We start from the raw sequence: 26724 nt of genomic DNA, 5'->3' as shown, positions 1-26724 counted from the left end.
TTATCAAATGCAAGACAGACGTAAAGTGCAAACGTACAGTTATATTTTTCCTTTTCTAAACAACCAACCAAATGAACACCCACCCACCCCCCAACATAGTAAACTAGAAATAACAAAGTATGAACAATTTCAAAAGCAAACAAACGAGGATAAAAAAAGCAATACATTATATATATATATACACAACATGCATACATTCACACAAGTGTTAGTATCAATGTGTATGTAAACAGAGCGATTCCTAATAGCTGCCTACGGTTGGTCAGTCAAGCAGATTTGTTGTGCTACAGTGTCTGACTAAGTCTTGAAAGAGGGGCAGTTATCTGCCACTGGCAGACCAGCACAGGAGGGCAGGTTCAGACAAGACCACATATAAGGGCCTCACAGAGAAACGTCCGGCAAGCCATCCAGATCATTGAGTAGAGGTCTCCAACGAGCATAGAACCTGTCAGATGAACCTCTAATGAGAATTGAATCTGCTCCAGCTTCACAAGGCCTGAAATATCATGGAGCCAGACTTTGAGTAATGGTGGTTGGGAGGACTTCCATAATCAGAATTCTCTTACGAGCAACAAGCGAGGAAAGGCAATAATGGCTCTCTGGATCGCTGTGATCTGGAGGTCATCTGGGGGCAAGCCGAAGATGGCGATATGTGGAGTTGGAATTATAGTAATGCCTAATATATCTGAGATTGTTTTAAAGAATCTTTGCCAGAACCCAGACAGCTTGGGACATGTCCAGAACATATGGGTGAGGTTACAAGGGGTCTGCAAGCACCTACTACACTTCTCATCAAATTTGTCTGGAAAGAGCCTTGAAAGTTTTTCCTTGCTATAGTGTAGCCTATGTACGACCTTAAATTGTATTGATGAGAGTCTGGCGCAGCTGGATGATGAGTTAACAGCCCCCAAAGTTCGCTCCCAGAAGGTCTCTGAGAAGCTCAGCTGAAGTTCCGACTCCCAGTTCTTCCGGGTCTTACTCAAAATCGGTCCACCGGATACCGTCAGCTTTAAGCTTTGGTGAATTATTCCTAGAAATGTGTGCATGTGAAACGCTAAATGTTCGTGTTTCTTCATGTCAGGAGATTGAACAGAGGCTGCAGCAGCAGGCGGCCCTTTCCCCCAGCGCCGCCCCCACCGGGCCCAAGACCGACACCATGATCCGACACCATGCCCTCCGCCAGGTACCCCTGTCTTCATTTCAAAATAAAGGCTCGTGAAGAATACTAGGTGTTCTGTATGAGGTAGAACTTGTGGTCTCAATAATTGTTTATCTCCTCCATCTTTCTTAAATTCAAAATGTATTATCCTTTAATCAGGGATCTTGTTTTTTAATCCAGGGCTCTTGTTTTTTAATCCAGGGTTCTTGTTTTTTAATCCAGGGTTCTAGTCTTAATCCAGGTTTCTCGTCTTTTAATCCAGGGTTCTAGTCTTTTAATCCAGGGTCCTAGTCTTAATCCAGGGTTCTAGTCTTTTAATCCAGGACTCTTGTTTTTTAATCCAGGGTTCTTGTCTTTTAATCCGGGGTCCTAGTCTTTTAATCCGGGGTCCTAGTCTTTTAATCCGGGGTTCTAGTTTTTTAATCCAGGGTTCTAGTCTTTTAATCCAGGGCTCTTGTTTTTTAATCCAGGGTTCTTGTATTTTAATCCAGGGTTCTAGTCTTTTAATCTAGGGTTCTAGTCTTTTAATCTATGGTTCTTTTTTTAATCCAGGGTTCTAGTCTTTTAATCCAGGGTCCTAGTCTTAATCCAGGACTCTTGTTTTTTAATCCAGGACTCTTGTTTTTTAATCCAGGGTTCTAGTCTTTTAATCCGGGGTCCTAATCTTTTAATCCGGGGTTCTAGTCTTTTAATCCAGGGTCCTAGTCTTTTAATCCAGGGTTCTAGTCTTTTAATCCAGGGTTCTTGTATTTTAATCCAGGGTTCTAGTCTTTTAATCTAGGGTTCTTTTTTTAATCCAGGGTTCTAGTCTTTTAATCCAGGGCTCTTGTTTTTTAATCCAGGGTTCTAGTCTTTTAATCCAGGGTTCTTGTCTTTTAATCCAGGGCTCTTGTTTTTTAATCCAGGGTTCTTGTTTTTTAATCCAGGGTTCTAGTCTTTTAATCCAGGGTCCTAGTCTTTTAATCCAGGGTTCTAGTCTTTTAATCCAGGACTCTTGTTTTTTAATCCAGGGTTTTTGTCTTTTAATCCGGGGTCCTAGTCTTTTAATCTGGGGTCCTAGTCTTTTAATCCGGGGATCTAGTCTTTTAATCCAGGGCTCTTGTTTTTTAATCCAGGGTTCTTGTTTTTTAATCCAGGGTTCTAGTCTTTTAATCCAGGATTCTCGTCTTTTAATCCAGGGTTCTTTTACCAATTTTAGTTTAAAGGTTTATTTTTTAGTAACGTGTCACATGACCAAGACAAGCGTGTGAAGATTCACAGGTGAAAGTTACATCGGAGAAAATCCGGTGGTTTTTCAAAATAAATCACCTGTCAGACTCTAACAATCAATAAAACAGAAATGATAAATCTGAGCGGCCCGGTAACAATGCCCCACGGACCGGCACCGGTGGTTGGGGTCAGGATCCTAGTCTTTTAATCCAGGGTTCTAGTCTTTTAATCCAGGACTCTTGTTTTTTAATCCAGGGTTCTTGTCTTTTAATCCGGGGTCCTAGTCTTTTAATCCAGGGCTCTTGTTTTTTGATCCAGGATTCTCGTTTTTTAATCCAGGGTTCTAGTCTTTTAATCCAGGGCTCTTGTTTTTTAATCCAGGGTTCTTGTTTTTTAATCCAGGGTTCTAGTCTTTTAATCCAGGGCTCTTGTTTTTTGATCCAGGATTCTCGTTTTTTAATCCAGGGTTCTAGTCTTTTAATCCAGGGCTCTTGTTTTTTAATCCAGGGTTCTTGTTTTTTAATCCAGGATTCTCGTCTTTTAATCCAGGGCTCTTGTTTTTTAATCCAGGGTTCTTGTTTTTTAATCCAGGATTCTCGTCTTTTAATCCAGGGTTCTAGTCTTTTAATCCAGGGTTCTTTTACCAATTTTAGTTTAAAGGTTTATTTTTTAGTAACGTGTCACATGACCAAGACAAGCGTGTGAAGATTCACAGGTGAAAGTTACATCGGAGAAAATCCGGTGGTTTTTCAAAATAAATCACCTGTCAGACTCTAACAATCAATAAAACAGAAATGATAAATCTGAGCGGCCCGGTAACAATGCCCCACGGACCGGCACCGGTGGTTGGGGTCAGGATCCTAGTCTTTTAATCCAGGGTTCTAGTCTTTTAATCCAGGACTCTTGTTTTTTAATCCAGGGTTCTTGTCTTTTAATCCGGGGTCCTAGTCTTTTAATCCAGGGCTCTTGTTTTTTGATCCAGGATTCTCGTTTTTTAATCCAGGGTTCTAGTCTTTTAATCCAGGGCTCTTGTTTTTTAATCCAGGGTTCTTGTTTTTTAATCCAGGGTTCTAGTCTTTTAATCCAGGGCTCTTGTTTTTTGATCCAGGATTCTCGTTTTTTAATCCAGGGTTCTAGTCTTTTAATCCAGGGCTCTTGTTTTTTAATCCAGGGTTCTTGTTTTTTAATCCAGGATTCTCGTCTTTTAATCCAGGGCTCTTGTTTTTTAATCCAGGGTTCTTGTTTTTTAATCCAGGATTCTCGTCTTTTAATCCAGGGTTCTAGTCTTTTAATCCAGGGTTCTTTTACCAATTTTAGTTTAAAGGTTTATTTTTTAGTAACGTGTCACATGACCAAGACAAGCTTGTGAAGATTCACAGGTGAAAGTTACATCGGAGAAAATCCGGTGGTTTTTCAAAATAAATCACCTGTCAGACTCTAACAATCAATAAAACAGAAATGATAAATCTGAGCGGCCCGGTAACAATGCCCCACGGACCGGCACCGGTGGTTGGGGTCAGGATCCTAGTCTTTTAATCCAGGGTTCTAGTCTTTTAATCCAGGACTCTTGTTTTTTAATCCAGGGTTCTTGTCTTTTAATCCGGGGTCCTAGTCTTTTAATCCAGGGCTCTTGTTTTTTGATCCAGGATTCTCGTTTTTTAATCCAGGGTTCTAGTCTTTTAATCCAGGGTTCTAGTCTTTTAATCCAGGACTCTTGTTTTTTAATCCAGGGTTTTTGTCTTTTAATCCGGGGTCCTAGTCTTTTAATCTGGGGTCCTAGTCTTTTAATCCGGGGATCTAGTCTTTTAATCCAGGGCTCTTGTTTTATGATCCAGGATTCTTGTTTTTTAATCCAGGGTTCTAGTCTTTTAATCCAGGGCTCTTGTCTTTTAATCCAGGGTTCTTTTACCAATTTTAGTTTAAAGGTTTATTTTTTAGTAACGTGTCACATGACCAAGACAAGCGTGTGAAGATTCACAGGTGAAAGTTACATCGGAGAAAATCCGGTGGTTTTTCAAAATAAATCACCTGTCAGACTCTAACAATCAATAAAACAGAAATGATAAATCTGAGCGGCCCGGTAACAATGCCCCACGGACCGGCACCGGTGGTTGGGGTCAGGATCCTAGTCTTTTAATCCAGGGTTCTAGTCTTTTAATCCAGGACTCTTGTTTTTTAATCCAGGGTTCTTGTCTTTTAATCCGGGGTCCTAGTCTTTTAATCCAGGGCTCTTGTTTTTTGATCCAGGATTCTCGTTTTTTAATCCAGGGTTCTAGTCTTTTAATCCAGGGCTCTTGTTTTTTAATCCAGGGTTCTTGTTTTTTAATCCAGGGTTCTAGTCTTTTAATCCAGGGCTCTTGTTTTTTGATCCAGGATTCTCGTTTTTTAATCCAGGGTTCTAGTCTTTTAATCCAGGGCTCTTGTTTTTTAATCCAGGGTTCTTGTTTTTTAATCCAGGATTCTCGTCTTTTAATCCAGGGCTCTTGTTTTTTAATCCAGGGTTCTTGTTTTTTAATCCAGGATTCTCGTCTTTTAATCCAGGGTTCTAGTCTTTTAATCCAGGGTTCTTTTACCAATTTTAGTTTAAAGGTTTATTTTTTAGTAACGTGTCACATGACCAAGACAAGCTTGTGAAGATTCACAGGTGAAAGTTACATCGGAGAAAATCCGGTGGTTTTTCAAAATAAATCACCTGTCAGACTCTAACAATCAATAAAACAGAAATGATAAATCTGAGCGGCCCGGTAACAATGCCCCACGGACCGGCACCGGTGGTTGGGGTCAGGATCCTAGTCTTTTAATCCAGGGTTCTAGTCTTTTAATCCAGGACTCTTGTTTTTTAATCCAGGGTTCTTGTCTTTTAATCCGGGGTCCTAGTCTTTTAATCCAGGGCTCTTGTTTTTTGATCCAGGATTCTCGTTTTTTAATCCAGGGTTCTAGTCTTTTAATCCAGGGTTCTAGTCTTTTAATCCAGGACTCTTGTTTTTTAATCCAGGGTTTTTGTCTTTTAATCCGGGGTCCTAGTCTTTTAATCTGGGGTCCTAGTCTTTTAATCCGGGGATCTAGTCTTTTAATCCAGGGCTCTTGTTTTATGATCCAGGATTCTTGTTTTTTAATCCAGGGTTCTAGTCTTTTAATCCAGGGCTCTTGTCTTTTAATCCAGGGTTCTTGTATTTTAATCCAGGGTTCTAGTCTTTTAATCTAGGGTTCTTTTTTTAATCCAGGGTTCTAGTCTTTTAATCCAGGGTTCTAGTCTTTTAATCCAGGGTTCTTGTCTTTTAATCCAGGGCTCTTGTTTTTTAATCCAGGGTTCTTGTTTTTTAATCCAGGGTTCTAGTCTTTTAATCCAGGGTCCTAGTCTTTTAATCCAGGGTTCTAGTCTTTTAATCCAGGGCTCTTGTTTTTTAATCCAGGGTTCTTGTTTTTTAATCCAGGGTTCTCGTCTTTTAATCCAGGGTTCTTTTACCAATTTTAGTTTAAAGGTTTATTTTTTAGTAACGTGTCACATGACCAAGACAAGCGTGTGAAGATTCACAGGTGAAAGTTACATCGGAGAAAATCCGGTGGTTTTTCAAAATAAATCACCTGTCAGACTCTAACAATCAATAAAACAGAAATGATAAATCTGAGCGGCCCGGTAACAATGCCCCACGGACCGGCACCGGTGGTTGGGGTCAGGATCCTAGTCTTTTAATCCAGGGTTCTAGTCTTTTAATCCAGGACTCTTGTTTTTTAATCCAGGGTTCTTGTCTTTTAATCCGGGGTCCTAGTCTTTTAATCCAGGGCTCTTGTTTTTTGATCCAGGATTCTCGTTTTTTAATCCAGGGTTCTAGTCTTTTAATCCAGGGTTCTAGTCTTTTAATCCAGGACTCTTGTTTTTTAATCCAGGGTTTTTGTCTTTTAATCCGGGGTCCTAGTCTTTTAATCTGGGGTCCTAGTCTTTTAATCCGGGGATCTAGTCTTTTAATCCAGGGCTCTTGTTTTATGATCCAGGATTCTTGTTTTTTAATCCAGGGTTCTAGTCTTTTAATCCAGGGCTCTTGTCTTTTAATCCAGGGTTCTTGTATTTTAATCCAGGGTTCTAGTCTTTTAATCTAGGGTTCTTTTTTTAATCCAGGGTTCTAGTCTTTTAATCCAGGGCTCTTGTTTTTTAATCCAGGGTTCTAGTCTTTTAATCCAGGGTTCTTGTCTTTTAATCCAGGGCTCTTGTTTTTTAATCCAGGGTTCTTGTTTTTTAATCCAGGGTTCTAGTCTTTTAATCCAGGGTCCTAGTCTTTTAATCCAGGGTTCTAGTCTTTTAATCCAGGGCTCTTGTTTTTTAATCCAGGGTTCTTGTTTTTTAATCCAGGGTTCTAGTCTTTTAATCCAGGATTCTCGTCTTTTAATCCAGGGTTCTTTTACCAATTTTAGTTTAAAGGTTTATTTTTTAGTAACGTGTCACATGACCAAGACAAGCGTGTGAAGATTCACAGGTGAAAGTTACATCGGAGAAAATCCGGTGGTTTTTCAAAATAAATCACCTGTCAGACTCTAACAATCAATAAAACAGAAATGATAAATCTGAGCGGCCCGGTAACAATGCCCCACGGACCGGCACCGGTGGTTGGGGTCAGGATCCTAGTCTTTTAATCCAGGGTTCTAGTCTTTTAATCCAGGACTCTTGTTTTTTAATCCAGGGTTCTTGTCTTTTAATCCGGGGTCCTAGTCTTTTAATCCAGGGCTCTTGTTTTTTGATCCAGGATTCTCGTTTTTTAATCCAGGGTTCTAGTCTTTTAATCCAGGGCTCTTGTTTTTTAATCCAGGGTTCTTGTTTTTTAATCCAGGGTTCTAGTCTTTTAATCCAGGGCTCTTGTTTTTTGATCCAGGATTCTCGTTTTTTAATCCAGGGTTCTAGTCTTTTAATCCAGGGCTCTTGTTTTTTAATCCAGGGTTCTTGTTTTTTAATCCAGGATTCTCGTCTTTTAATCCAGGGCTCTTGTTTTTTAATCCAGGGTTCTTGTTTTTTAATCCAGGATTCTCGTCTTTTAATCCAGGGTTCTAGTCTTTTAATCCAGGGTTCTTTTACCAATTTTAGTTTAAAGGTTTATTTTTTAGTAACGTGTCACATGACCAAGACAAGCTTGTGAAGATTCACAGGTGAAAGTTACATCGGAGAAAATCCGGTGGTTTTTCAAAATAAATCACCTGTCAGACTAACAATCAATAAAACAGAAATGATAAATCTGAGCGGCCCGGTAACAATGCCCCACGGACCGGCACCGGTGGTTGGGGTCAGGATCCTAGTCTTTTAATCCAGGGTTCTAGTCTTTTAATCCAGGACTCTTGTTTTTTAATCCAGGGTTCTTGTCTTTTAATCCGGGGTCCTAGTCTTTTAATCCAGGGCTCTTGTTTTTTGATCCAGGATTCTCGTTTTTTAATCCAGGGTTCTAGTCTTTTAATCCAGGGTTCTAGTCTTTTAATCCAGGACTCTTGTTTTTTAATCCAGGGTTTTTGTCTTTTAATCCGGGGTCCTAGTCTTTTAATCTGGGGTCCTAGTCTTTTAATCCGGGGATCTAGTCTTTTAATCCAGGGCTCTTGTTTTATGATCCAGGATTCTTGTTTTTTAATCCAGGGTTCTAGTCTTTTAATCCAGGGCTCTTGTCTTTTAATCCAGGGTTCTTGTATTTTCATCCAGGGTTCTAGTCTTTTAATCTAGGGTTCTTTTTTTAATCCAGGGTTCTAGTCTTTTAATCCAGGGCTCTTGTTTTTTAATCCAGGGTTCTAGTCTTTTAATCCAGGGCTCTTGTTTTTTAATCCAGGGTTCTTGTTTTTTAATCCAGGGTTCTAGTCTTTTAATCCAGGATTCTCGTCTTTTAATCCAGGGTTCTTTTACCAATTTTAGTTTAAAGGTTTATTTTTTAGTAACGTGTCACATGACCAAGACAAGCGTGTGAAGATTCACAGGTGAAAGTTACATCGGAGAAAATCCGGTGGTTTTTCAAAATAAATCACCTGTCAGACTCTAACAATCAATAAAACAGAAATGATAAATCTGAGCGGCCCGGTAACAATGCCCCACGGACCGGCACCGGTGGTTGGGGTCAGGATCCTAGTCTTTTAATCCAGGGTTCTAGTCTTTTAATCCAGGACTCTTGTTTTTTAATCCAGGGTTCTTGTCTTTTAATCCGGGGTCCTAGTCTTTTAATCCAGGGCTCTTGTTTTTTGATCCAGGATTCTCGTTTTTTAATCCAGGGTTCTAGTCTTTTAATCCAGGGTTCTAGTCTTTTAATCCAGGACTCTTGTTTTTTAATCCAGGGTTTTTGTCTTTTAATCCGGGGTCCTAGTCTTTTAATCTGGGGTCCTAGTCTTTTAATCCGGGGATCTAGTCTTTTAATCCAGGGCTCTTGTTTTATGATCCAGGATTCTTGTTTTTTAATCCAGGGTTCTAGTCTTTTAATCCAGGGCTCTTGTCTTTTAATCCAGGGTTCTTGTATTTTAATCCAGGGTTCTTGTTTTTTAATCCAGGGTTCTCGTCTTTTAATCCAGGGTTCTTTTACCAATTTTAGTTTAAAGGTTTATTTTTTAGTAACGTGTCACATGACCAAGACAAGCGTGTGAAGATTCACAGGTGAAAGTTACATCGGAGAAAATCCGGTGGTTTTTCAAAATAAATCACCTGTCAGACTCTAACAATCAATAAAACAGAAATGATAAATCTGAGCGGCCCGGTAACAATGCCCCACGGACCGGCACCGGTGGTTGGGGTCAGGATCCTAGTCTTTTAATCCAGGGTTCTAGTCTTTTAATCCAGGACTCTTGTTTTTTAATCCAGGGTTCTTGTCTTTTAATCCGGGGTCCTAGTCTTTTAATCCAGGGCTCTTGTTTTTTGATCCAGGATTCTCGTTTTTTAATCCAGGGTTCTAGTCTTTTAATCCAGGGTTCTAGTCTTTTAATCCAGGACTCTTGTTTTTTAATCCAGGGTTTTTGTCTTTTAATCCGGGGTCCTAGTCTTTTAATCTGGGGTCCTAGTCTTTTAATCCGGGGATCTAGTCTTTTAATCCAGGGCTCTTGTTTTATGATCCAGGATTCTTGTTTTTTAATCCAGGGTTCTAGTCTTTTAATCCAGGGCTCTTGTCTTTTAATCCAGGGTTCTTGTATTTTAATCCAGGGTTCTAGTCTTTTAATCTAGGGTTCTTTTTTTAATCCAGGGTTCTAGTCTTTTAATCCAGGGCTCTTGTTTTTTAATCCAGGGTTCTAGTCTTTTAATCCAGGGTTCTTGTCTTTTAATCCAGGGCTCTTGTTTTTTAATCCAGGGTTCTTGTTTTTTAATCCAGGGTTCTAGTCTTTTAATCCAGGGTCCTAGTCTTTTAATCCAGGGTTCTAGTCTTTTAATCCAGGGCTCTTGTTTTTTAATCCAGGGTTCTTGTTTTTTAATCCAGGGTTCTAGTCTTTTAATCCAGGATTCTCGTCTTTTAATCCAGGGTTCTTTTACCAATTTTAGTTTAAAGGTTTATTTTTTAGTAACGTGTCACATGACCAAGACAAGCGTGTGAAGATTCACAGGTGAAAGTTACATCGGAGAAAATCCGGTGGTTTTTCAAAATAAATCACCTGTCAGACTCTAACAATCAATAAAACAGAAATGATAAATCTGAGCGGCCCGGTAACAATGCCCCACGGACCGGCACCGGTGGTTGGGGTCAGGATCCTAGTCTTTTAATCCAGGGTTCTAGTCTTTTAATCCAGGACTCTTGTTTTTTAATCCAGGGTTCTTGTCTTTTAATCCGGGGTCCTAGTCTTTTAATCCAGGGCTCTTGTTTTTTGATCCAGGATTCTCGTTTTTTAATCCAGGGTTCTAGTCTTTTAATCCAGGGCTCTTGTTTTTTAATCCAGGGTTCTTGTTTTTTAATCCAGGGTTCTAGTCTTTTAATCCAGGGCTCTTGTTTTTTGATCCAGGATTCTCGTTTTTTAATCCAGGGTTCTAGTCTTTTAATCCAGGGCTCTTGTTTTTTAATCCAGGGTTCTTGTTTTTTAATCCAGGATTCTCGTCTTTTAATCCAGGGCTCTTGTTTTTTAATCCAGGGTTCTTGTTTTTTAATCCAGGATTCTCGTCTTTTAATCCAGGGTTCTAGTCTTTTAATCCAGGGTTCTTTTACCAATTTTAGTTTAAAGGTTTATTTTTTAGTAACGTGTCACATGACCAAGACAAGCTTGTGAAGATTCACAGGTGAAAGTTACATCGGAGAAAATCCGGTGGTTTTTCAAAATAAATCACCTGTCAGACTAACAATCAATAAAACAGAAATGATAAATCTGAGCGGCCCGGTAACAATGCCCCACGGACCGGCACCGGTGGTTGGGGTCAGGATCCTAGTCTTTTAATCCAGGGTTCTAGTCTTTTAATCCAGGACTCTTGTTTTTTAATCCAGGGTTCTTGTCTTTTAATCCGGGGTCCTAGTCTTTTAATCCAGGGCTCTTGTTTTTTGATCCAGGATTCTCGTTTTTTAATCCAGGGTTCTAGTCTTTTAATCCAGGGTTCTAGTCTTTTAATCCAGGACTCTTGTTTTTTAATCCAGGGTTTTTGTCTTTTAATCCGGGGTCCTAGTCTTTTAATCTGGGGTCCTAGTCTTTTAATCCGGGGATCTAGTCTTTTAATCCAGGGCTCTTGTTTTATGATCCAGGATTCTTGTTTTTTAATCCAGGGTTCTAGTCTTTTAATCCAGGGCTCTTGTCTTTTAATCCAGGGTTCTTGTATTTTCATCCAGGGTTCTAGTCTTTTAATCTAGGGTTCTTTTTTTAATCCAGGGTTCTAGTCTTTTAATCCAGGGCTCTTGTTTTTTAATCCAGGGTTCTAGTCTTTTAATCCAGGGTTCTTGTCTTTTAATCCAGGGCTCTTGTTTTTTAATCCAGGGTTCTTGTTTTTTAATCCAGGGTTCTAGTCTTTTAATCCAGGGTCCTAGTCTTTTAATCCAGGGTTCTAGTCTTTTAATCCAGGGCTCTTGTTTTTTAATCCAGGGTTCTTGTTTTTTAATCCAGGGTTCTAGTCTTTTAATCCAGGATTCTCGTCTTTTAATCCAGGGTTCTTTTACCAATTTTAGTTTAAAGGTTTATTTTTTAGTAACGTGTCACATGACCAAGACAAGCGTGTGAAGATTCACAGGTGAAAGTTACATCGGAGAAAATCCGGTGGTTTTTCAAAATAAATCACCTGTCAGACTCTAACAATCAATAAAACAGAAATGATAAATCTGAGCGGCCCGGTAACAATGCCCCACGGACCGGCACCGGTGGTTGGGGTCAGGATCCTAGTCTTTTAATCCAGGGTTCTAGTCTTTTAATCCAGGACTCTTGTTTTTTAATCCAGGGTTCTTGTCTTTTAATCCGGGGTCCTAGTCTTTTAATCCAGGGCTCTTGTTTTTTGATCCAGGATTCTCGTTTTTTAATCCAGGGTTCTAGTCTTTTAATCCAGGGTTCTAGTCTTTTAATCCAGGACTCTTGTTTTTTAATCCAGGGTTTTTGTCTTTTAATCCGGGGTCCTAGTCTTTTAATCTGGGGTCCTAGTCTTTTAATCCGGGGATCTAGTCTTTTAATCCAGGGCTCTTGTTTTATGATCCAGGATTCTTGTTTTTTAATCCAGGGTTCTAGTCTTTTAATCCAGGGCTCTTGTCTTTTAATCCAGGGTTCTTGTATTTTAATCCAGGGTTCTAGTCTTTTAATCTAGGGTTCTTTTTTTAATCCAGGGTTCTAGTCTTTTAATCCAGGGTTCTAGTCTTTTAATCCAGGGTTCTTGTCTTTTAATCCAGGGCTCTTGTTTTTTAATCCAGGGTTCTTGTTTTTTAATCCAGGGTTCTAGTCTTTTAATCCAGGGTCCTAGTCTTTTAATCCAGGGTTCTAGTCTTTTAATCCAGGGCTCTTGTTTTTTAATCCAGGGTTCTTGTTTTTTAATCCAGGGTTCTCGTCTTTTAATCCAGGGTTCTTTTACCAATTTTAGTTTAAAGGTTTATTTTTTAGTAACGTGTCACATGACCAAGACAAGCGTGTGAAGATTCACAGGTGAAAGTTACATCGGAGAAAATCCGGTGGTTTTTCAAAATAAATCACCTGTCAGACTCTAACAATCAATAAAACAGAAATGATAAATCTGAGCGGCCCGGTAACAATGCCCCACGGACCGGCACCGGTGGTTGGGGTCAGGATCCTAGTCTTTTAATCCAGGGTTCTAGTCTTTTAATCCAGGACTCTTGTTTTTTAATCCAGGGTTCTTGTCTTTTAATCCGGGGTCCTAGTCTTTTAATCCAGGGCTCTTGTTTTTTGATCCAGGATTCTCGTTTTTTAATCCAGGGTTCTAGTCTTTTAATCCAGGGCTCTTGTTTTTTAATCCAGGGTTCTTGTTTTTTAATCCAGGGTTCTAGTCTTTTAATCCAGGGCTCTTGTTTTTTGATCCAGGATTCTCGTTTTTTAATCCAGGGTTCTAGTCTTTTAATCCAGGGCTCTTGTTTTTTAATCCAGGGTTCTTGTTTTTTAATCCAGGATTCTCGTCTTTTAATCCAGGGCTCTTGTTTTTTAATCCAGGGTTCTTGTTTTTTAATCCAGGATTCTCGTCTTTTAATCCAGGGTTCTAGTCTTTTAATCCAGGGTTCTTTTACCAATTTTAGTTTAAAGGTTTATTTTTTAGTAACGTGTCACATGACCAAGACAAGCTTGTGAAGATTCACAGGTGAAAGTTAAATCGGAGAAAATCCGGTGGTTTTTCAAAATAAATCACCTGTCAGACTCTAACAATCAATAAAACAGAAATGATAAATCTGAGCGGCCCGGTAACAATGCCCCACGGACCGGCACCGGTGGTTGGGGTCAGGGTCCATGAATGTCCACGTCCATCGTGGTGAATCTCTGCTCTGTCCTCAGGCTGCCCAACCTCAAGCCTCCCTGCAGCGAGGCCTGTCCAACTCGGCGCGAGGTGTCCTGTCCAACTTTGCCCAGGCCTCCCAGCTGTCCGTTAGCAGCAGCCTGATGGGAATGACCGGCGCCAAGCACTGCGGCAGCAGCCGCCTGCAGCACGACGGCCGTCGGCACCTCTACAACATCCCAGGTAGCTGCTGGTCCACGTAAAACTCACCTAGTACGGGAGGTCGGTGATCAGAGGGCTGTAGCTGGGTCTAAACCACCAATCAGAGTGAGGGGGAGTGTCTGATAACAAGCGTGGACACAATCAGACAGCACACAGGAGACACGGGACCATTTCATCCACTTACCCCACCTTCGGGGACGGGGTGAGACGGCGCCTCGTGTCGGAGCCGATGTCCCGCTATCTTTGGCAGAGATAAGATGTACGTAGGTAATAGTTTATATAATCAGACTGACAACTCGACACGCCCTCAGCATCCATCCTTTCACGCCAACATACCTTTTACCAGGTTTTTTTGGTTTTTGTTGCGAAATTGGGTCCGCCTCCGCGGACACGGATCTCACACGCCCTTACCTGGAATATTTCACAGACAGTTCACGAAGCTGAACCGGACAATGTTTCCCCCCCCACCCTGAAACATTGTGCCAGTGAGCTGACTCCTGTCTTCACAGACATCTTTAACCCCTCCCTGGAGTCCTGTCATGTTCCAGCCTGCTTCAAGTCCTCCGCCATTGTTCCTGTCCCCAAGAAGCCAAGGATCACAGGACTTAATGACTACAGACCGATAGCGCTGACATCTGTAGTCAGGAAGTCTTTTGAGCGCCTGGTTCTCCACCACCTGAAGACCCTCACCGCCCCCCTCCTGGACCCGCTGCAGTTCACCTACCGAGCCAACAGGTCTGTAGACGACGCAGTCAATCTGGCCCTCCACTTCATCCTGCAGCATCTGGACTCTCCAGGAACCTACGCCAATTCAATTCAGTTTTATTTTATTTCTATAACACCAGATCACAACAGGAAGTTATCTCAAGGACTTTACAGGATCAGCAGGGAAACACAGAACCCAACTTGACCCACAAGAGCAAGAACTTTGGCAACGGAGGCAAGGAAACACTTCCCTTTAACAGGCAGAAACCTTGGACAGAACCTAGGCTCATGGTGGACGGCCATCTGTCTGACCGGCTGGGTTGAGAGAGAGAGAGAGAGAGAGAGAATGGCTGGTCGGAGACGAGTCAAAAACAAGGAGATGGATAGAGAAACGATAGCGAGACAGAACAGGAGCAGACAAAAACAAGATGAATAAAGCTATAAATGCTAATGCTAGCGATATAAAGCTATAAATGCTAATGCTAGTGATATAAAGCTATAAATGCTAATGCTAGCGATATGGACATCAGTGTTGAGGGACACAGGTCCAGGTTCTGCAGCACCACGGACAGAAGGACCTGAAAGAAAGAGAGGAACAAACAGAGGGAGAGAGAGAACAAGACTACAGGGAAGAGAGAGAGAGATTACTGACATATATTTATAACATGAATAACCAGATAAAGAGGGAGGAGCTCAGTGTGTCATGATGTTAAGCTACCAATGCTGCCTAATGACAGCATATTGATTATATTGATTACTGCATTGATTAGTTATAAGCTTTGTTAAAAAGTAAAGTCTTTAATCTACTCTTGAACATAGAGATGGTGTCTGTCTCACGAACCAATCAGGGAGCTGATTCCACAATCAAGGAGCTTGATAACTGAAAGCTCCGCCCCCCAGTTGGATCACTGACTTCCTGATTGACCTGAGCCAGCATGTGGGGCTGGGGTCTACGGTCTCGGACACCCTGACTATCAGCACCGGATCCCCCCCAGGGCTGTGTACTTTCCCCCTGGCTCTTCTCCCTGTACACCAACTGCTGCACCTCTGGCCATCAGTCCGTCAAACTGATTAAGTTTGCAGACAGACACCACCCTCATCGGGCTCATCTCGGACGGTGATGAGTCGGCCTACAGGAGGGAGGTGGACCGGCTGGTGTCCTGGTGTAGCAGCAACAACCTGGAGCTGAACAGCCAGAAAACAGTGGAGATGATTGTCGACTTCAGGAAAGTCACAGCCCCACCGCCCCCCCTCGCCCTCACAGACTCCCCTACCCCCATCTCCATCGTGGACTCTTTCCGCTTCCTGGGCACCACCATCACCCGGGACCTCAAGTGGGAGCCGACCATCAGCTCCCTCATCAAGAAGGCTCAGCAGAGGATGTACTTCCTGCGGCAGCTGAGGAAACTCAAGCTGCTACCCAGATGTTGGTGCAGTTCTACACCTCCATCGTGGAGTCCGTCCTCACCTCCTCCATCACCGTGTGGTACGCTGGCGCCACCACCAGGGACAGACACAAAGTGCAGCGCATTGTACGTGCTGCGGAGAAGGTGATCGGCTGCAAGCTGCCATCGCTCCAGGACCTGTATGTCTCCAGGACAGTTGTAATAATAATAATACATTTTATTTATATAGCGCTTTTCTGGACACTCAAAGTCGCTTTACATAGTGTACATCAGAGTTTCCCAACCGGTGAGAGATTATCGATCACCTGATTAACATTGTCGGGTGTCTGTGCTGTAATAAAGTGTGTGTCTTTCTACCATTACTGCAGGATGTCCATTTTGTGTTCATCCAAACAGCCCCAGGTTTCCCACCAAGTATAAATACATTAAAAAACTATATTATTAACTATATGTATTATAATAAAGGTCATCTAATCTAATATGTCCTGTGTTAGAGTGTCATTTTGTGTCATTTTGGTTGGTGGTGTGCTGCGGCTCAGAGACGGTTGGGAAACACTGGAGTACATAAGATAAATTATTGGGGTTGGGCGCTGCGCTGGGAAGTCCACTGCTTCCCCGGTTCGAGTCCCAGCTCTGGTGGGATGTGGAGTGTGGGCTGGTGACTGGAGAGGGGCCAGTCTGCCTCCAGAGCACTGCCGAGGTGCCCTTGAGCAAGGCACCGTCCCCGCTAACGGCTCCAGGTACACCGACCACGGCGGCGCCTTCACCCTTCACCCTACTCCCTCTCCGTGTGCTCGGGCCCTTTGATGCACGTATTAGTGTGTGGTTGTTTCAAGGGGCCCGTTGTTCTAGGGTGAAAACACAATTTCATTGTGTGTCGGACAGATGATGATTAATAAAAGTATTTCATTTCAAAAGCAGCAAAGAAGTACAGAAATAATAACAATTAAAGCCGCAAGCGGCGTTGTAGGCCCTCGCCGGCCGACAGGCCGTTGAGTTGACCCGCCGACGCACGCCGCTTTTGTCCTGAGTGCTTCACAAGTGTTTAGATTTTAGCTGCATTAGTAGCTCACAGTTTAGTCAAATCGTTATTTGGATTATATGGTCATCTGCCGTCAGGAGTTTTTAAGTTTCAATCCAATATGGCCGCCTTCCTGTGTGTCTGGGGGCGTGGCCATAATATTATTTTTTTTTGCCCTGACATGACGCATGTCTTTACCGAATTTCGTGGCTGTCCGACAAAGTTGGCGTCGCACCCCTCCCCATAGGAGGGGTTGCCATCGCCATGGCAACAGCGTAAAAACAACAACATGGTTACGATTGTGTTTTTTGATCGGGACCACATGAGGGAATTTTCTGGAAAATTTCAATCATTTCTGGCAAACTATTATTTTAATTCCCATTAAATTTTTGTCATCGTTCTCTAGGGGGCGCTGTAAGGCTGATTGTCAAAGTTTCCCTTTTAAAGTGTCCAGGTAGGAAGGGTCAATAAGTGTTTAAAATTTGGTTTGGATTGGAGTGTGTGTGTGCAAACGCTGACTCAGCAGTTTTTAAAATTATATCCAATATGGCCGCCTTCCTGTGTGTCTGGGGGCGTGGCCAGTCTGAAGGGTTGAGTTGAATCATGGTGGGTTTGATGTGGAAAAGGGGAACCCGGTAATGTCGGCTGTCGAGCTATTTAAGCTGTTCCTTTGAGGGTTTAAGTTTTACAGCTGATAAGGAAGTGATCCTAATGTAAGGTGGATTAGGTTTAGATCCCATGGGGGGGGGGGGGGGGCAGCTCTCGCTCTGATTTGTCCCATTCCTGAGGAAGGACCTATGGCTCGTGACCGGGGGGCTGAACCGGTGGTGATCTTACCGAGCATGTTTCTCTTTCTCCACAGGGTTAAATATTGCTTACCTGAACCCAGCGGCAGTCGGAGCCCACAAGAGTTCCAGCCTAGCCGACCGGCAGAGAGAGTACCTGTTGGACATGATCCCACCTCGATCCATATCGCAGTCCATCACCGGACAGAAATGAGCCCTGGTCTCCCTGGGAGGCCGCCCCCATAATCCCCTCCGAAGCACTCCCAGATCAACCATCATCTCCACCCACCCCACCCCACCCCACCCCACCCCACCCCACCCCACCGCATGCAGTGCCTGTCCGTGTGCCTACCTTAAACCAAACCATCAATTCTTTCGGAGAAAGACGCTAAACTGTCAGTGCATCTCAAACGTTCTTCTGATAACACTTATCAGTTAGCATTGTTAGCATTGCTGTCGGTAGCACGATTATTATTATTATTATTATTATAGCTACAGTTACTATTATTCATGTTTTGTGCATATTTAGTTTCTCTGCCGTCCCTCCTTTTCTCTGGGGAGTGACGGCGACTCGTTGAGCCGCTTTAGGCCACGATCATGTCGGACTTTATTTCTCCGCTCGACTAACATTTTCATGTGACTGTTGCTAGTAACAGAAGATAAACGGGGTGCATTCTGGTTGCTATGCAACATAAAGCTTTGTTAAAGGTGTTAGCTTGCTAACTGAAGTACCTGACAAGTGAAAAGTACTAGGAACAAAACGAGGCCATATTAAGTTCGTACCTGCTCTGCTTGCTCTTGAAAAGAGGATGAAGAGCTCATTGAGACGAAATGCACCCACATTTGGATTAGCGCGTTGGATTAGCGCGTTGGATTAGCGCGTTGGATTAGCGCATTGGATTAGCGCATTGGATTAGCACGTTGGATTAGCGCGTTGGATTAGCATGTTGGATTAGCGCGTTGGATTAGCGTGGCTTTCACTGCTCACATAGCGACATGTTAAAGGGAGCTCAGGGGTGGAGCCGCCCGACCACCATCATCTGGAAGAGAAGCTTCGCTCGCTGGCGCTCATTTCACCTTCATTTCATTTTCCTGTGACAGATTGAACAGTTGCTTGATGGGGGGGGGGGGGCGTGTGGGACAAACTGCGCTCAGACTAATCGGGACAGACGGACGGACGCAGCGGTGTCCCCACCGCACCTTCAGCAGGACAAATAGACTCCAGCAAGGAAGGAGCTGACAGCCCGGAGGACGTTGACTGTCCTTCCCCGCCCCGCCCCCGCCCCCGCCCCTGAGTACCATGGGCACAGACTGAACCCTCTTTACCCAGCAGCTCCTCTTCACACCACATGTTCTTTGGAAAAGTGAGAAGCACTCAAATCTGAAGATGGGAGTCCAAACAACACGTCTGGGTTCCTTTCCCTGATATTTGCTTTGTTGATTGCGCCCCACCCCCGTTCTTCTTTGAGTTGGTTTATTTCCTTATTTGTTGCGGCGTCTCCTGAAAAGGTGGCGTACCTGAGAGGTACTCGCCCCTGGAGACGATAATCAATGAAGCGTAAAAACAGAAACTAATGAAGCTTCTGCCGGGATTCTGCCGAGCTCCAGAGGGAGAGAGACAGAAGGATTCTGGGAGAGACACGGATCAATCATGGTGTGCGTGCTCTGCACACAAGTCGCCTCACTCCAGAGGAGCACTTTGCATATTTCTAATTGGAAAACCTTTTTTTTGTTTGTTTCTTTGTTTCTTTTCCTTTTTTTTTAACAGGAGAAAGAATGTTACAAGTGAGAGTGGCCGAGGTCCGGAGGCCGGCTCATGGCACCAGGATAGTGAATTGCATCAATGGATTAGTTCTAGTTTACTTGCCAGTGTTAGATGTGAAGTGTCAAATACCTGAGGCCCGACCCAGGCTGGATTTATAGGACAGTGTACCAGCAACAATACCAGTACCGATACCAGTGACACGAGGACTGGGAAACCAGCAATAACTCAAACACACAGTGTTCTTCTCCCTTTCATTGCCCTTTCACCAAAGCAATTCCATTTTCACTGTTCTGGAGGAATTTTGTACCTGATCCAGAAAACAAATCCAGAGTGGTCGTCTGCCTGGGCCTGTTGGGGCCGCATTGAAGGACTGCATTGATCCGCCCCCAACAAACACTCGTACGGTGCTTTTTGTTCTGAACAAAGATATCAGAAATAATTCATTGTGAGACGGTTTGAGATTTTCTATCCCAGAGCTCGAACTCTCAGCACAAAAAGGTGTCGATTGGGTTTCCCTCCAAGCCGGTCCGGCTCTGTCTGCCTCCATTTGTAAAAAGCTGTCAAATATCTGCGTGGTGTTCTCGCGGTACGTCGGGAGGCATTTCGGTATCCCGTCGGTTTGGTCCAAACGTCCACACATGTTGACGTTCTGTCGGAGAGGGAGACATCTGAGTCGACTCGCCATTAGAACGGGGACAAGAACGGGCTTTTCAGAAGCCACCAGACACCCCTACTGGTAGGACGTGGACGAAGTGGACCCGCTTCCTCGGGAGGGGTGGATTCCCAGTTTGCAGTTTCAAGCTGTGTTGATTGTGCAGAATTATTCATACGGACACACGGATTCATCATCTTACAAACCGGCACACCTCTGCGTCTGAACCGGTTTCACAAGACGGACGCATCGCCTGACAGCCACACAGCCAACCAGAGACGGTCCCCTATCGCCGCTGCTTCTGTCTGTGGGACCGTTTGTCTCCCCGGCGGTTATCGATCGCCGCTGCTTCTGTCTGTGGGACCGTTTGTCTCCCCGGCGGTTATCGATCGCCGCTGCTTCTTGCCTTTGGGTTTGAGGCTGAGTTCTCCTGTCATCACTGCTTTCTTTTGGCCGTTGCTACTTGCTTCGCTTTGGATGTTGACAGGTTCTTTATCTCGGCTGCGTTAAAATAGTCTTTGTAAAAGCTCTCGTCAGCGCCGCTGGTGCCGACCTGGTGACAGAAGCTCATGCACTTACCCCCCGCCTCCCGTTTCCTGCTGTTACACTGAGCTCAGCAACCCTTCAGGAGACTCGGTCTTTACTGGCTGCCCAGCGACGGCCCTCGTCACCTCTTCATGGTTACACTTCCTCTACTCATGCTCGCAAAATGACAACCTGGGTGTTCCCGTCCGACTGTCAGGTGGATGCGTTCTGGTGTAAGACCCTCCTACCATCAAGTCAGTCCAGTGAAGCGGACCAAACTACCAAGGGTTACATTCACACACTAAACTGAAGTTTCTTTTTCTGCCACTCGGTTTGAACTAACTGAGTCTGTCCGACATCTCCTTTTGCTGCCAAGCTGAAGCTGAAGGGGAGGAGCCTCCCGGCTCTGGCAGACACTTCGACACACCTTTGGTTCAGGCTGACGATTGTTCTCTAATTTAAAGGTTTCGATTTCAAAAGTCCTTTTTTCTTTTCTTTTTTCAGACGTCTCAGTTCAGTTTTCTAGCTATTGCAGTTTAAAAAATGCATTGACTATGAAATGAATTACACTATTTGCTAGGTTTGAAGTAATAACGATGTATTGTACATAAGCATTTTTCCTCCCTTGTACTGAAGAGAGAAATTAAATGGTTGTATATTGTGTAGAAAAGCAAACAAAAAGCCATGAATATTGTGACGCCCGTCATTTCGTTTTGTGATCTTTGTGTATTATTGTGTAAGAAATGTGCAAAATGTTCTGGATTCTTCTTAAATCGATGCATTGGCTTTGGATGTGGGCGGGTTCACTGCAGCAGCGTGCTCATTGGTTCAGACAGCTGAACTTCAGGTACAGTCGCCTTCAGCTGCCCGTTTTCCATTTCCAGCCAGATTCTCAAAGCGTGTTCAGCCTAAACTTCTAGCACAGAAGAAAAGGCTTTGTAGTTCTGGTGAAGCAATCTTCTAGTTCTCGTATCCAAAATAAGCCACGCCCCCCTGTTTGGGTTTAAGCAAGGAAGATCAGATGGGGGCCTGGGATTCCAGGAGGTCCACTCGGGCTGACGTGCAGTTCTGAGGTCAGTTTTCTAAGACGCTGTTTCTACAGTCCAACTTTCCCAACCAGCTTCTAAAACAGCCCCGCTTTGCCTGCCAATAATCGATCAAACCTTTTGGAGTCGTGGAAGCATGGAAACCTTCTATTTCAGTTTAACTGTAGAAGCTTTGGTTCTTGCAGAATTTCAACGATGGGAATCGGAAAAGGAGGAGGATGAAATCGACCAGAGAATATTTGAACTTTTGTTTTGCTAATATCAATCCTGACCTTTTGCACATACTTGATATTTAACTGTCTTCAAAAAAGTAAAAGAAAATAATGTTGTTTGAATACTGCCAGTTGATTGACAATTATGCATTGATTGAAAAAATAAGCTAATTTTGGAGGAAATAACTTTGTAATATTTATCTCTTGCAAGCTGTTTAATAAAGGTTGAAACAAAGTGTGACGTCATGACGTTTTTGTGGCAGGACTGTTGCACGGATCGCATCACATGCTATGCTAACCCGCCCTAGCGCTAGAGCAGGGGTCGGGAGCCTTTTTGACTAAGAGAGCCATGAAAGCAAAAGATTTGGAAATTTATTTCAGTGAAAGCCATATAATATATTTTAAACGTGAATTCAACTAAATGTCAGTATAAGCGGTAAGCAGGTAATAAACTAGTATAATAAGCCTCTGAACGTTACGGACTAACGTGAGCGGAGCCCAGAAAGCAGGTTCCACCACATTATCGGTATTCCTTTTGAACATATTGGTAATTACTCACTGCTAGATTTCCTTCTATGTTGACCTCAGAAAATGCTAATGTTTTGTATAAGATCTTTTCAGTCAGTTTGTACTGGTGAGTTTTGTTAATAAAGTAAAAAAAAAAAACGTTTTTTTTTTTTATCGGTGCGATATGCGATATGCGATATGCGATCATCAAAAGAGCCATATATGGCTCGAGAGCCATAGGTTCCCGACCCCTGCGCTAGACGAAGAAACCCTGGCCAGTGACAGCAGAGGATGAATCCATGTGCATACAAACGTGCATACAAACGTGCATACAAACGTGCACACAAACGTGCACACTGCTAGCAGAGCGGTTTCATCGCTAGCTTCAATCCTCTGGATGTCAGAGCCGAAGCAGCTAAAAGGCTCGATCCCACAATGCCAAAGCAGAGCTTACCATAATCTAATGACCTCTACCCGAGTCAAAGGTCGTCGCTGCACGGTTTCATTAAAGCTTACCATGATCTAATGACCTCTACCCGAGTCAAAGGTCGTCGCTGCACGGTTTCATTAAAGCTTACCATGATCTAATGACCTCTACCCGAGTCAAAGGTCGTCGCTGCACGGTTTCATTAAAGCTTACCATGATCTAATGACCTCTACCCGAGTCAAAGGTCGTCGCTGCACGGTTTCATTAAAGCTTACCATGATCTAATGACCTCTACCCGAGTCAAAGGTCGTCGCTGCACGGTTTCATTAAAGCTTACACATAATCTAATGACCTCTACCCGAGTCAAAGGTCGTCGCTGCACGGTTTCATTAAAGCTTACCATGATCTAATGACCTCTACCCGAGTCAAAGGTCGTCGCTGCACGGTTTCATTAAAGCTTACACATAATCTAATGACCTCTACCCGAGTCAAAGGTCGTCGCTGCACGGTTTCATTAAAGCTTACCATGATCTAATGACCTCTACCCGAGTCAAAGGTCGTCGCTGCACGGTTTCATTAAAGCTTACACATAATCTAATGACCTCTAGCCGAGTCAAAGGTCGTCGCTGCACGGTTTCATTAAAGCTTACACATGATCTAATGACCTCTACCCGAGTCAAAGGTCGTCGCTGCATGTGGGTCTTCTCCGTGTCCACAGAATCATCTTCGTCTACTTCTTTATCAATGGATTGGATTTCAGATCGTCCAATCACAGTGGACACTAACTGTCCCCTCATGATTTAACTGCTGAAGTTACTTTCCCCATCATTGGAGTATTATGGGTTACCATGGCAACACCGACTGGCAAGGTATTTCTCATGTTCCTGTCTTGTTTTCCATTGTTTTTATTTAAGATATTGATAGGTTCAAAGGTAATGCACAGAACCTTTATCCATATGCAGAGAACAGACCGAGATGAATGTATTTGATACTCGCGAGCGAGGGGAGTTTGGACAGAGGAGATCCCGGTTACAATCTACCCAGGAACGTTCTCTGCTCATCTCCGGGGTTCCTCAGCCATGCCCCTCGCCTTTTATTAGAATCAGAGGACCCTAGTTACATTGGTCCTGCCTCTCTGGGGGGAGGGGGGAGATATAGAAACAGAGGCAGGACCGCAGATAACATATCCTGTTATTAGCAGTGGTTCTCAAATGGTGGGGCACGCCCCCCTAGGGGGGCGCGGTGCGATGTCAGGGGGGGCGCCTGTGACCGCGGAGAAAATGTTTTTTTGCCTTACGAGATTAAAGTGTAATTTCACATCCACTCCAGTAGTTGGCAGTGGCGCCCTGATTGTCAGAGTGCGCGCAGGGAGGGTTAGCAGAAGAAGAGCGGTCGTAAACAATCTACGGTGGGAGAAGAAGAAAGACCTGACTTCCTCATTTTCTGTTGCAGACTAAAAAAAATGGTAATAAAGTTATTCTTTGTTGTAAGTTGATCTATATTTCTTTCTTTTTCATATTTCTTTGTATGTTAATAAGGATACAGAAAATAATTGAGAAGCACTGTATTAGCACAACACGTTCTTTCAGCAACCGCTGGCCGAGTCGCTGTCAACAGAAGGAAGGGAGGGCCTTCCAGTACCGGTACACATTACAACACACAGGATTACATGATTACAGTTCTTTCCAACTGGATAAACGAAGATGGAATACTTGTCAATAATATGTGAATAATAACAATATGATAATGGCAGTGTGATAAAACAAGTTTGACTCCAACAGATATCAGCTTTATAAGATTTGCTTTTGCACACACACACACACACATGGGAGGGGTAATCTGTTCTGCTGGATTAGTTTGAATCAGATGCACTGATTATTCAAATGCAGGATTTCAGAGAAGACGATGGACGGCTTTAGGAGCCGGTGGGATCATTGTACTACTAGTTTAATTTAACCACCAGGTGGCGACATCAACAGCAATAGTACCTCTGATACTCTGGTAAGACATGGACCAGTGAATGTTCCTTTGAAACCCGAACACCAGACGTTCAAGCAAAAAGTGGGACTAAGGCAGTCACGGGGGGGGGGGGGGGGGGGGGGCGGGCCAGTTCTAGACAGATTCTGGACCTCAGCTTTCCTTCTGTGGGACGTTGGAACATTCACTTCTTTCTGTCAATCTTTAGTGCCCTTATGAGAGTATAAATCCAGGCTCTCTCTCTTCTTTCACTTTCTCTCTCTCAGGTGCAGGTTGGGTTCAGGTGGAGCTCCTACATTTACCCATGTTAGTCCTATAGGAGGGGGTAATCAGGTTGTTGTTTGAGCTCCCTCTAGTGTTGTGGCTGTGGGTGTCACTAAATCTGTGGAGGTGTTTATTCAGGTATGCAGGGATTGAGGGGACTGAGGGCAGAGCTGCATTGACTATTTTAAATGCCAATCCCATTTTGAGTTGTTTAACCCTGTCTTCTACCCTGAGCCATTTTAGGCTAGCAAAATGTCCAGGAAGAAGGTGGGTCATGGGCCCCAGATTGAGGAGTAGCCCAATCAGTTTATTTTGGGAGGTTTGGAGCCTGGTTTTCAGGGACACTTTGATGTTTGAATACCAGGAGGTGCTAGCATAGTCAAAGAGGGGCTGAACGAGGCTCCAGCAAGCGTCCGGAGACAAAAGCAGACATTCTGCCCAAAAATCTTGTTCTCTGATTGACTTTTTTGATCACCTTAGTTGCCATACTATCGCCAGACAGGTATTTGTCAAGAACACAGCCCAAATAGGTAATCTCTTCTTTGCTGGAGATTACTGTATTATCGACTGTGACCTTGAAATCATTAACATTTATCTCACGTAGAGAGTGTCTAGACCCAAAAAGAATCGATTCTGTTTTACCAAGATGTAGTGACAGTTTGTTATCGGTAAGCCAAGTACGGATTCTGGTTTGCAGTTGTCGAGCGATGAAAATCATGTCTGTGGTTCCTCTGCTTGGGCGAAATCCACTCTGATTTCCTGCATTGCAGCAGCTTCTCCATTTCCTTTAAAAACATCCTGTATTTTAAAATCTGCATTTAATTCAGTCACCAAGAATCCCAGTCATAAAGGGGTCCGATATGAACCATCGTGTCTTCTGGTTCTGATCCAGAATGAGGTCAGGAACAAATATTAAATTTTAACATTAAACCCATTTATGGATTCAAGAATCAGTTAAAAATAAACATCAACTCTGATTCACTGTTTAAAGATACCAAGAACAATCTAGAACCTTCTGGTTCTGATCCAGATCACCGTGTGGACGGTGTGGATCCAGTTAGGAGGGGGACGAGCTGCTTGGGGGAGGTCTGTGCTCTCTGAGGGCTTTTCTAGTTATCGATCATTTCCTTCTTTAGTACGATCGTTGTTCTCTCTGCTTTTAAGCTCAGAGCTCAAAGAATAAATCAGAAAAATCACGCACACAAAGCAAAACATGAGAGCCGTCTTCGTCCTGTGGCAGGTCGACTCAAACTGAACCTGCTCAGGTAGACTCCGCCTTCGTTCACGTGTCTTCGGTTCGCCTCGGCTCTGTTTCTTTGTTCGCGAACCAAGGTTGCACTGTACATGGAAGGGGCCCTGTCCTCTTTAAATGACCTGGTTCAGGTATGTGGACGACGCGGGTAAAAATCAGGACCCAGGAAGGGGGGGCCTTTACAGACCACATCAATACGGTGGATCAGAACATCAAGTTCACCGTGAAGACGTTCAGGACAACGTCCTGCCTTTCTTGGACAGTGCAGGACACATTGAAATGGATGGAAACCTCACCATGGAGGTACAGAACCCCCCCCCCCCCAGACCAGTATCTTCTCTTTGAGTCAGGTATGGATGTAGATAGATGTGTCCTGAATCAATACTTGTTCAGTAGATAGATTTTTTCTTCACTGACTGAACATCAACGGCATCATCACACATCAGACAACAACCAGTAATAAACCACGTGTGACACAACGCTGAGAAAACAAAGACAAAGCAGTAACAGACGGCCCATCAGAAGGTCGACTGTTCAGGGCAGCTGTAACCGCAGGCATCCGGCAGAGTCCTGAGTCGAGCCCTTCTGACCTTTAGAGTCCTGTCTCTGCGTCCTGATGGTAGTGGGATGATGTGTTGGTTTGGTGGGTGGGTAATGTCTTGTATTATGGAGTTTGGACCTGCTGTTTAGCTCTGTGAGGTTAGCTGTGGGGAGGCCAGTGATTCTGGCAGCTGTGTTTGTGATACGTGTGAGTTTGACCCG

The 26724-nt window shown here is 43.6% G+C and overlaps 1 protein-coding gene across 1 annotated transcript in view; it reads left to right on the top strand.

The window, feature by feature from the left end:
* The window catches only part of LOC137915188 (transcriptional repressor p66-beta-like), a 35843-nt gene extending 18294 nt beyond the window's left edge, over positions 1-17549 (top strand). The window contains exons 8-10 of the mRNA XM_068758629.1: positions 1082-1183; positions 13256-13439; positions 17413-17549. Coding sequence (XP_068614730.1) covers positions 1082-1183; positions 13256-13439; positions 17413-17549 — 423 coding nt within the window. The remainder of the gene's footprint in view (positions 1-1081; positions 1184-13255; positions 13440-17412) is intronic.
* The last annotated feature ends 9175 nt before the right edge of the window (positions 17550-26724 follow it).

Source organism: Brachionichthys hirsutus, unplaced genomic scaffold (assembly GCF_040956055.1).
Source record: "Brachionichthys hirsutus isolate HB-005 unplaced genomic scaffold, CSIRO-AGI_Bhir_v1 contig_937, whole genome shotgun sequence".
Taxonomy (NCBI): Eukaryota; Metazoa; Chordata; class Actinopteri; order Lophiiformes; family Brachionichthyidae; genus Brachionichthys; species Brachionichthys hirsutus.
This window is presented reverse-complemented; position numbering and strand designations above follow the sequence as displayed.